This window comes from Myotis nattereri (assembly GCF_964212035.1).
Source record: "Myotis nattereri genome assembly, chromosome: 1".
NCBI classification, from domain to species: Eukaryota; Metazoa; Chordata; class Mammalia; order Chiroptera; family Vespertilionidae; genus Myotis; species Myotis nattereri.
This window is the reverse complement of record NC_138075.1, coordinates 216,530,204-216,542,807: the sequence shown is the minus strand read 5'-3', so window position 1 is coordinate 216,542,807 and position 12,604 is coordinate 216,530,204. Positions and strand designations below refer to the sequence as shown.

The following is a 12,604-nucleotide window of genomic DNA, read 5'->3' as shown; positions in this document are numbered from 1 at the left end:
TTCTATGATCTCAAGGTCAAATTTAAACCAGCAGGAATAGAACTAGAATTCCAAAACCTCTGAAAAGAAAGTGCTAATAATAAACACTGCATTTTATGCACAGCTGATTTTATGCACCAGGAATGAAATGTTATAACACATCTATCATTCACATGTGGGCTCATGTAATTTATCTTCAATTAGGGTGATTATCTATTCAGCAGCTGAAGCCTAAGAGCTGCCGATACACTGCAGAAGAAACAACATTTGCTAGTCTCTCTGCTCTGGTCTTTCTTAGATGACAATACTGATCACTTGCCTGTAAAGCAGTTCTGGCTTACACACAGACAAGTGCACTGTCAGCATTTACACTGGCAACATCACCTCGTTCCCTTTCACAGACTCCAGAGGTTCTGTGCAGACACTTCAGCTTATGGTTCTACAATTCAGTCCCAAATTCACATAGAAAACATGATGCAACTTTTAATCCAGGATTTACTCCTTTAAAATAAGTTGTTAAAGCTCTTTTTTAAAACAGATCTTTACAATATTTGAACTCTAAAGATATATGACATTTATAATTAAGTACTTTATCTCAACAGTCTTGACTCCTAAGGTTGTCAATCCAGTGTCTAAAGTGTTCTAACTTATACTTTAGTGAGAGTGTATCTGTCTAAGCTCATGTTTAATAACACACATTGCCAATCAAGAGAGAAAAACACAACCCAGAAATCAAGGCAGATTCTCTAGTGCAGTGTTTACAAAAGTATGTTCAATGGATGTCAATAAGTCTTCAGATAAGGATATGTTCAAAGTGGTTTCAAAGGAATTCTTAGAACCTTTACTACACCAATAAGCAGGTCTGCAAAGTCCCCAAATTATTTGTCCACAAGATCTTTTATCCCCATAAGCACCTCTTAGGAACAACACATCACAGAGCAGGACTTTAGAAACACAGCTTCACCATTTGGTGTATTCAGAAGCTTCACTAATTCCTCAGACTAGGAGACATCAGTCTATTTCTTCAATGACACAAATAATTGTTACAGCCAATAGGTCAGGAATTTCAGACTCAGAAAGTGAACATGTGGGCAGGGTCGGGTGTGGCAGGGATACACCTGTTTATCACACTACATCATTTTCACTTCCCTAGCAATATATGTTCAGAAATACCCATGGTTAACCACTCTTCCTAATGGCTGTGCACAACACCTGGGCACACTAACCAATATTCGAAGGCTGCTTAGAGCAAAAACAGTGAAATAAAGTTTTCATTTACCCAAATGGAAAGATGCACAAGTGCCATATAAAACAATTTATAATTACATATTTAGAACTGGTAACGCTGGTTATTACCCAGAAGTCTATACCATATAGACAGATAACACTTTAGAGCTATCTTCTTTGAAGCACTATTGAATAATTAAAGTTGCTATGGAAAATTCTTCCCTCGAGTAGTTAGTTTACTTTAGAGCAGTGTTTCTCAACCTCAGCACTACTGAGATTAGGAGTTGGATAATTCTTTGTTTTGGAAAGTTGTCTTGTCCACTATAGGATGTTAGATGTCAATAGCATCCCACCAGTCGTAACAACCAAAAATATCCCAGATATAAGCAAAAATGTCCCAGATATTTGCTTGTATATAAGCAACTCATCCCCAATTGAGAACCAGTGCTGTTGAGAGAAAATTAAAGCTTACCCCTTGACTACGCTTCTCTGGGAAGTGTCCATTTTACAGGCACACTGTGACTTGCATACATCCACAAACATCTAGAAATTAGTAGCATTAGAGATCTTTCTAAATTCTGTGTGATCAGAAACAAAAGTAATTTGTGAATGGTAGAGAATAGTTAGGAAGAAACAGTCTACACATTTCAAAAAGTATTGTGGTAATTTTACTGCTCTTATATTAGTAAAAATTATCTGAATCATAATGCTTAACTGACAAATATTTTCACAATTAGAAAAATGCTAATTGTGTATTATAATCCATTAAGGATCATAATGCTTGAGGCTATCTAAGAATAAAAAATGTAACAATCGTCAATGGCTAAATCAGGCCATATTCTATTCCTTGACCAAACATTCTCCATGACATTCTCAATTCAAAAATTTCAAGATTTGTCTTTAAACTGCTTGCTTATACTGTCACCTCATCATTTCTTTCAAATTATCAAAAAGAAACCCTTCACATGTCATGAAGAAGAATCCTCAAACTTGTCAAGAGATACATTCTCTAGTTTTAAACCCATTTCTTCAAAAACCACATCTTCAGTTTTGTCATTGTCAACTCCAGATCCATCACTCTCTCTATTTTGTTCTTTTCTTACTATCTTGAAACACTTGTCCAGTCTCTTTATGAACAAGTCCACATCCTGTGTCTTCATTCCGATGGCTGACGCAGCATTGAGGTAGGCACAAGGATAATCATTTGTATGTGACATGAAGCCTAGGAAAGTGTAGCCACTCACAGTTTGCACAGCCCCGAGAGGCACAACTCTAAAATAAAAAAAAATTTACCAATTTGATATGTCTGGTGGTATTAGAGTATCACCCACAAACAAAAGATAGCTATGTTACTAAGCCTTACACCTACTTCTTAAGAAGTTTATAAACAGCCATAAATCATGGTTTATGAAGAAAGACTGTCAGCCTTAAACTAAACAGTATACAACACACTCAATTTTACATGGAAAAGTGATTAATATTTACTTATCTCCTATTAAAGAGGTACAAACTCTAGGGATTGCAGACACCTATACATATTCTTCAAAGAGTTAAAAGAAAATTGTTTTTGTAGCAAATATGGAATCTGACTTCACATATATATAAACTTTAATGGAATGGTGGAACTAGTACATCAAAATCACTTTGGTTAACTGCCATGTATCACCTCAAATAATCAGAAACTAAAATTACACCTATCTGATCAGTGCTATGCAATAAGAGTTTTAAAGCAAGAATCCGAAAAAAATTACGTAACTGCTTACAGTGGGGCAGTGGTCAGCAATCAGTAATGGCACACGCATTTTTTTTAAGCTTCATTTCATTGGCATACTTGACATAAGCAGATTTCTAAGAGTCCTTTTTTATTTCTCAAAGAAGTCAATTAAGATAAACTTAAACATAAAGACAAATAGTGGCAACACTAAAAACAAAGCTAAGAAAACCATTTTAGAAATATCCAACTATGCTGTGTTATATCAAGGTAAAAGCTGAATTAATCTAAGATTTTTTTTATTTAAAAAAGTTGTCCTTTGATGTGAAATCTCTAACCGCTGGTAGTCAGAGGAAAGTAATAGAAGAATGTAAATAGGAATACTTACAACAAGGTATTTCTTTTCAAGTCATTCTTCTTTGACATCATCAAATTAAAAATGAAATTAATTTTTAAACCAGGTACATAAAGGAGCAAAATGTACATTTTTCAAAGACAGTACTTAGACAAGAATTGCATAACCTTTTTAGTTTAGGACATGGGCTTTTCCTTAAAAACACTTTCACTTAAATTTAGTAATGAAAATGACATTTCTAATACCGTTAAATGACATCACTGTAGATTATCTAACAAAAAAAAAATAAAGACAAACATAGAGAGGTAATGAACTTTTGTTTCTGTATGTCTATTAAAATAAACAAGATTCATATCTGTGTCTATTTGAAGTGTAGGCAGTCCACAGGTGGGCATATAATAGACTTATAGATTCTCGACCTCAATATTTATTCCACGATGAATTCTTAGGGGTAGTTCAGCATATACTTAGGGGACTGTTGTTAAAGAAAGGTACTTTATTAGTCAAATAATTTAAAAAGCCAAATCAATGCAAGCTTTTAAGCATAATTACCTGGCTCCAGAAACCTGTCTGGTAAAAAGCATTGAGCCAAGCTGAGTGACAGCTTTGTCACGGTGCTCATCTAGTGTCTTAAGTGTCATAGCTGAAAAAGAAAAAAGCACCACAGTGAGCCTTGGTTCACCAGCAAAAAATCACTCAAAAAACAACACTTAATAATGAAGACATTACTTTTGTGTGTGTTAAAATACACATAACATGAAATTTACCATGTTAGCCATTTTTAGGGTATGTTCAGTATTGTTAAATACATTCACATTGTTGTGCAACCACCATCCATCCATCCATCCATCCCTATAATTCTTAAAATTTTGTAAAACTGAAACTGTATACCTATTATAAAATAACTCCCAATTCTCTCTTCCCTGAGCCGCTGCAACCACCATTATACTTCCTGTCTCTATGACTTTAACTGCTCCAAGTACCTCATATAAATGAAATCACTCAGTATTTGTCTTTGTAACTAGTTTATTTCACAAAGACATTACTTTGTATTCATTGTCAAGTGGCATGACTGGTATGCACTTAATAAATTATAGTAAGGATTTGCTTGCATATCAGACAAACACACATTAATATAAATTAACATACTCAGAATTTCTGTATCACTTCTCTAAAGAGTGAATTTTCCAATTAAACAGATGAAACTATGACATGATCAATATGGCAGTTTAGTCAAATTCAACCATGTTTTAAGAACTTGTAAAATGAGAAAGTGGGATATATTTCAGCACATATAAAATATTAAATAAGATTAACTTCTGCAAATGAAAATGAAAATTATGAGATTATGTGAGTAAACTGTACTCTGTTCATACCACCAATCACTGATACTAGGTAACATTTCCTAAGGATGGACTTACTATACTAGGTAGTTTATAAATATAATCTCAACCATTCTTTAATAATTTTGCACGTGAGGATTATTATCTCTATTTTATAGATGGGGAAAGGAAGTTAGGAGCTAGTACATGGCAGAATTGGGATTCAAATTATACCACATCACCTTCTATAGCATCTACATAAATTATAAACCAACAAAGGACTGGCTGGGCCAAATAGTTCTCCATGGAAGCCATTCCTGAAAAAGGTTTAAGTGACAAATGACTATTTACAAACTTTCCTCAGATATACCTGAAATATGAAGCATATTACACTGCACATATTCACAAAGTAAAAGGAATATAATGAAGCTTACAAGTTACTTAAATGCATAAAAGTCAACATTCATATTATGCTATTCAGCAGTTCTTGTCTACATGACAAAAATCATAGCCCCTACACAAAGAAAATTATCATAAATGTAGAATTCGCTAACACAGAGATGCTCAAGAAAACAAACAATAATAGCATTAAAATCAACATAAGAATAGCTTTAACTTCTAATATTATGGTGTTTGTTAACTGACAGAAATTTTCAATATTTATATCGAGTTCTTACTAGCAACCAAATGATTTTCATTAGAAGCAGGAGTTAAAGTATTATTTTCTGTCTATTTACTATAATATTTAATGTTGATTTGGATTCTTTCAGAATATAGTTTTTTTTTAATCTTAGAAATACATTAAAGCATTTCCAAAGGCTAACTAAACCTTTTCAATTTACAAATTAATACTATAATAAATTTAGAAATATCATTGTAACCAGAAGGAATTCATACTCATCTAGAAATACCAGCTTCCTGCTGGGGATGGTTCAGAAGTGCTGATTTTCCTTTTATTTTACTTTTTATTTTTTTATTTTCCTTTTAAAGGAAAAAAATTACCTAAAGATATGGGGTTGTGAGGTGTATGCAGCAGTCTTTCATCGTAGGCTTCGGCCAGCTTCTTCAGTTGGATAGACAAATATGAAAACATTTCCTGCAATAAGAAAATGTTACACTTGAAAATCAAATAAGTATGTATTGAAACCTGCCAAATTTAATAAGACAAAATCTGACTGGTGTCAAGTCTGTGACATAAATTAAATTAAACTCATTCATGTGCCCCAGGAGCAATTCTTTACTTTGCTGCACTATCGTGAGATTCAAAGCTGCCACAATTATCAGAAACCACAGGATTTAGGTAAAGAAGGCGATGAACCAGCACATTTCCTGCTTTGGGGCTATCATGTATCCGTCACAAATTCATCCTCTTTTCAGAACCTCCAGGGCTCCTGCTCTAGTCCAAGTAGCTGTCGATCTCTGCCCTGGACCACAACAATACATTCTAAATGATTTCCCTGCCGCCCTTCCAGCTCCTCAACAATCTGTTCTACACACAGAATGGTCTTTTAAAAGCATAAATCAGGCCATGTCCCTCCCAATGACTACCTCCTATAAGGATAAAAATACAAACTCTTCACCCATAAGGCCCTGAACAATCTGGCTCAGCCAACAAGCACAACTCAGCAACTTACTACAGTGCCAGCCACATCGGCCTCCTTTCCAACAGCTGAACAGGCCAAACTCATTCTAGTGTCAGAACCTTCATGCCTGCTTCCCCTGGACTCAGAGCTCTTCTCCAGTCATTCTGTGAGTGGTCCCTTTTGACACAGACTAAGGAGACATTCCTTTATTACTTCCCCATTAAAGTTGCTCGAAGACTGTCCATTCTCAACTCTCAATCTCATTCCAACATCATTACTTATTTTGGTGTATTATACTCATCACAACCTGAAATTATCTCATTTATTTGCTTAAATGAATACTGCTTATGACAATTTACTAGAATGGAAAAACTCCCTGAAAGGAAGGACTCTGACTTCTTCACCACTGTTTCCTCAACACCAAGAAAAATGTGCCAAGCTTTTAGAATGAAAGTAATTTAGGAAGAGGTACTTTAAAAATGCATTTCTTTTAAATCATATAAACTTAATATTAACAATTCTCTAAACTCAATTAAAAAAGAGCAACTAAAAACTAAATATTGTATTCATGATCCTACTCTAGAGAACAATGCACAGCTAATAGTAGAAAATAAAGGAAAAATATTTTTATAAGTACAAAATTTCATGTGCACATATAAGAAGTGGGAGTTCAACCAAGCTACATATAAATATTAAATTGGCAACTGTGTGACCTAAAATTATACTTTTTCTCCTAGTAAGCCCTTTCCAAAGTTTTGAAATGAAAATCTGTCCGCAAAATTCTGCCCCTGAACAACCCATTTGCACTGACCTCCTCCAGCCAAAGTCAAAACCTATAAAGTCTATACACCTAAGAGCCCAGGGCCAACAAAGTACCCTGATGTGGAGACGGCAGGAAATTGTGCTTCTCTAATTTCCAAGGTCACAAAAGCTGCTTCCGAACTGTAAGGTAAGGGTTGCAGAGTCTGATCCCACACTGGGACTCAGAATAGCTTTTTCATGTCTAAAGCACATAGATGACTAACTCCAACCTTTGTTAGGTAAAGATTAAGAGAAGAGAAAAATTTCTACCAAGTTTATAAATTATTAATGAACCTACTGAAGACCACAAAACAATGTTGACACAATATATTTTATATGCTGACCTGAAGTTTTTTTTAGCTAATTGTTGTTCTTGAATTTTTAGGGTATAAGATCAATCTCAGCATGTCAGAAATACGAGATCTTAGATCACTAAAAGAAATTGATATTTTTATATTTAAAAAGTTAACATCCACATTTGTCATATCTATTGAGCATGTAGAGAAATATTTAAGGAGACAAATGTTATCACCAGAAACTGCCGGGGTCCAACCCCAGCAGGTCCAGGGGTCCCCAAAGGTGTGGACGGAGTCGGCGAAGAAGGAGGGACACGGAGACAGCGTTCAGTTGATCAGCAGCCTAGCCAGGATCTCCAGCCAGGATCTCCAGCCAAGTTCTGGTTAGGATCTCCAGAGAGGTTCTGCTTAGGATCTCCAGCCAGGTTCTGTGTCCATGTTCTCTTGCTAGGTTCTCCAGCCAGGTTCTGTAGCCATGTTCCCTCACTAGGTTCTCCAGCCAGGTTCTGTCCAGGTTCTCCAGCCAGGTTCAGTCACCAGGTTCTAGTCAGGTTCTCTTGCCAATTTCTGTAGTCAGGTTCAGTCCAGGATCTTTTGCCATGTTCTCTCCAGCGAAGTTCTTCTGTCTGTAGGTTCTGTCTAGGTTCTGTCTTCTTACATCTGTATTTATACCAGTTGATTCCAATCCTATCAATCTCTATTTCAAAGGTTAGGGCGTTTCTTATCTCCATTCCAGGGAGTAAAGATTATGTAGCTTAAGCATGATTGTTCGTAGTTAAAGTGATTAATTTCCCACCTGGCACTTAGTTAAGAGGTTTTATTCCCTCCCTAACTTCAGGGGAAAATCCCTACCTGGGGAAACAACCTTTCTCAGAGACCTTGGTTAAAACACATAGTGCCAAGAAGGTGAGCAAACATATTAAGAACAGTATGCCATATATGCCAGGTCCTTTGAAACAGCAAGCATGGACCGGCTCCCGGCAAGAAACAGAAAAAAAAAGTTGTGGTAGGTATCTTTTTTTTAACTTAATTTTTACTGTTGACACTATCACAGATGTTTTCATTCCCTTCCCCCCTTTACCCACTTCCACCCAGCCCTCACCAGAGCCCTTCCCTCTGGCCATCACCCACTCGCGGTCGGTATCTTTCCTTAGACATATAAACATTTCTGATCCCTCCTTCTTAAACTAGTTTCAATATTCACTTCAGAAGGTGAAACAACAAAAGAGAATAAAGAAGTTAAGAGTTTTCCAGCAACTGAAACAATTCATAATCTTTCAGCACACCGTGTTAAAAAAGTCACGGTTTAATTTAGATACTGATTTTTTCATCTCTATTACAAGCCAATGTCTTAATCTGCACCTGTCTCTCTTATTCTTATAAACCGACCTCTGAGCAGAAATAAATCTGACAGTCCAGAAATACCTTTCACAGACTCCTACGTTGCCCCCCTCCAATAGAAACAAGAAAACAACAACACATTTTAGAATTGAAGACCAATTTGAAATATTATTCTACCTAGTATGGCTGCCACAGTAATAACCAATGTGGTCACACTTATAGACACAACTGACCCTGAACGACACAGATTTGAACTGTACAAAGCCACATACATGCAAACTGTTTTCAATAAATACAGTCAGCCCTCTGTATCGCAAGTTCACATCCACGATTAAACCAACCACAAGTAGAAAAAAGTATTTCGATCCATGGTTTGGAATCTGTGGATAGGGAGGGCCTACTGTATACATTGCTCTACGCCCTTTTATATAGGAGGGACGTGGGCATCTGCAGATTTTTATATGAGGGGAGGGATCCTAGAACCAATCCCCCCAGAAACCAACGGCCACTGTAGGTAAGTTTTAGAGGAATCAAAAGTTATACGTGGGTTTTGAACTGCACAGGGTGTTGGCACCCCTAACCCCCATATTGTTCAACTGTACTTAATTTGTACTTAGCTACTTCTAAAAAGAGAAATGTTTCCTTAGTAACACCCCTAGTGGTGCTTTTAAACTTATTACTGCATACATGTCAATTAAAAAACTGAGATTTTTCCCAATGTTCAATTGGGAAAATACTTTAACAAATACTTTGACACATCAGTTTTAACTAAATTAGTTCTATCAATCACTTGCTAATACCACTAGAATTCAGTTTTAACTGCAGCTAACATTAGGATAAAAATCTTTAAACAGTAAGCATAATACTAAGGTAACTAAATCTCATATCACTACTATGGGAGTAATCAGGAAAAAAAAAGAAAATATTTATGCATCAAGTTCACATCCATCTGCAAGTATTTATAGTATCTCTACTCTGTGTAAAGGGTTATGAGAGGTAATCCAATAAGCAAAGAGGCTTAAATTATCTGAAAGCACGATATACTGAATCCTACAATATTCCACATATTAAGGTCCTAAATGTTCTCCCATTAATATCACTACTTTTAAAATAGATCGTTTAGGAGACTGTACCATTATTTCCTACACTAATACTTAGCTAAGCAGTTTTTTACCTGATATATTAAAGGCACTACAGAACCTGCTTGGCTTTTTTTTGCTACAGTTAAATCTATAGCTGACATTTATTATAAAATACTTCTGTAAAGGGAGAAATTTATTAGCACCCAAGCAAATATATATAGAGAGATTGTACTTAAAAGAAATGAAATATTATTGATTTTCTATGTCATTTTTGCTGTATTTAACTTAATTTTAAAAGACTCTTCACTACAGATAAACTGAGCTGTATACCTGAATGCTAATGTCAGCTATATTTTCAGAATAAAAATACAAAACTTTACACCATAGTTCAAGATGTTAATGGAGGAGAAGTTGAATTATACTAAGCGCTACCTTTCCTATGGCCTTTTGTAAATTGATTTGCAGTCATGAAGCCCAACATTCAGCCTACCCCTCCCCATAACCCAAAGTTGTGCATAATTCACTGTTTTAATGAAAAAGGTCTTATGTAATCATGTTTTTTAAAACATACTGTTTCATGTTCAGCTTAAGATATAAATAGAACTTTGCATATTACTACAGTATGCCTCACAAGGTGGGTAATACATCAAAAGGAAAACGTAACAAATAGTCTAATCTTTCATTGATAACATGAAAGGATGGATGGAAAACCGGCTGCAAAGATGTCCATATTTGAAGATAACAGTACAAATGCAATGTGCTGCACTCTATGATTGTGGCCAAATTAAAGGCCCCAGACACACTCAGCAGTCTTTGCATCCCAGGCTAAAGTACAGCTTTCAAACTCTTCTGTTGTGGCCCCACGTACAGGCCTGAAATCTCATGCTTTTGTTGAGATTCAACTACTCCACGTTTAGGGCTGCAGATCTTCTAATGTTTCCAAACCCAGCTTTGCTACAGAACATTGTTTGGCCTAGATGTCTGATGTTCTTTTATAATGCAGTTTGTCCTCCAAGTATCAACTACAAATTCCAGCCCCTGGAGCAGACATTCGCTGCCATCCTCTTCTGCACTTGTCTAATTCAGCAGATATTTGCAACCATGATTACCTGCCTGACCTGTCAACAAAGCACTCTTCTAAAAGGAAAGCTAAGCAGAATAATGGTCTTCTCCAGCAAAACAGAGGAGGATAAACTTCTAAGACTGATCTTTCTGTTTGCTTAGAGAAACTCAAAGAAACAGTCTCTTAAATTTAACCTCTTTCCTTAAAGGCTGTTTCAGTTAAATTCCTGGTCATTTCTCCCGTCAATGAAGCAGTATGTTGATCCAGAAGGGGCTGAGGGCAAAAGAGGCTCAATTCACACACATAGTTCCACTTCCTCTGATCCTTTCACCCTTCAAAAGAGACAGCTTGAGAAGGAATGGCTTCAAGCTGAGTTCTTGTCTGCCTCTACTGTGAGAAAGATAAAGCCTTATCTGAAAAGATATACTAGATGAAATAACCTCTAAAAATATCATTCTGGTGAATAAGGGCACAGAATAAAAAAATTCCAAGTTCTCTTTTAACACTCCTTTTTTTAGTACGCAATAACACCAATAATATAAAAAGGAGCTCTCAGTGATGGTATATAAATAGCTCTGGCTGGAACAAAATAGCTTTGCCTCAGCTTCTCCAGAGCTGAACCAATAAACTATCACGATTAAATTTTCACAGTTCAAAAGCAAGTCCATTTAAACAATAGAGGCTCTTACTTCTGCAACAAATCCAATAAAAAAACAATATTTATGCTACATATATGCAATTATGGTTTATGGAGGACATCGACATTTTTCAATGAAAAGACTTGCCTGTTGAATGAAGTTGTAAAAGAACAATTTTATTTACTTACAGTGACAGAGTTCTCAAATGAGCATTCTAATACTTGAAGTCTACCACTGCAGATAAACTGTATTCTAAGTCTCTATTTAAAAATTTTAAATAAAACCAATTAACACCGAACAGAGCGTTTGGAGTTTTACATACCTCCACTAGATAAGAATGGGGCAGTCACAAGATCATCATTTTTATGGCTCAAGTGCCTAGTACAGAGCAGGCAAACACTCCCCTGATACTGGAAGCAGTAAGAGCAGAGTGGTCAGATAGAAAGTAGAGACGGTAGCACCACACTAACCTGAGTTTCAGTGGCAGTTCTGGCACTTACATGTGGTCCCTGAGCAAGTACTTAACTTTTCTGAGCCTCAATTCCATTTGTAAAATGGGAATAATGCCTACCTCAGAAACTTAGTCTGAGTAATATGAAATAATGAATATAATAAACCTAGCAGAGTTTCTGGAATACAGCATACATTCATAAAAATGTTTTCCCCATCCACCTACTTTTCCCTTAGCCTAAAAGAGGTTTCACGTTAAAATAACAAACATTACCTAGCAGGACTCCTATAGACTCATACTAATACCCAATAGCTACAATCCTATCCTTATTCTGTCCCTGTTTATTCCACTCTACTCTATCTAGTTAAAAAGAACAGAACAGCCCTAACTGGTTTGGCTCAGTGGATAGAGTGTCAGCCTGTGGACTGAAGGGTCCCAGGTTCGATTCCAGCCAAGGGCATGTACCTTGGTTGTGGGCACATACCCAGTAGGCAGCTGATGGATGTTTCTCTTATCAATGTTTCTAACTCTCTATCCCTCTCCCTTCCTCTCTGTGAAAAATCAATAAAATATATTTTTTTAAAAAGAAAAGAACAAAGTTCTGGGTGTTACAAGAGAGCTGCCGCTTGCCATCTGACAGAGGTAGAAATGGATGAGGTAGCATGAAATTGAAGAGACCATCATCTTAAATTTTTCAGCCTTACAAAATGTTTGACTTACAAATTACCAATGTGACTTGTACTCGATTATTAAAT

The 12,604-nt window shown here is 36.0% G+C and overlaps 1 protein-coding gene across 1 annotated transcript in view; it reads right to left on the bottom strand.

Moving 5' to 3' along the window:
- Positions 1-1,280: 1,280 nt before the first annotated feature.
- Positions 1,281-12,604, bottom strand: part of SEPSECS (Sep (O-phosphoserine) tRNA:Sec (selenocysteine) tRNA synthase) — a 36,285-nt gene continuing 24,961 nt past the window's right edge. Inside the window, exons 9-11 of the mRNA XM_081083162.1 lie at positions 5,597-5,690; positions 3,825-3,915; positions 1,281-2,478 (exon numbers count right to left, since the gene is read on the bottom strand). Of these exons, the coding sequence (XP_080939288.1) occupies positions 2,175-2,478; positions 3,825-3,915; positions 5,597-5,690 (489 nt within the window). The 3' untranslated portion in view covers positions 1,281-2,174. The remainder of the gene's footprint in view (positions 2,479-3,824; positions 3,916-5,596; positions 5,691-12,604) is intronic.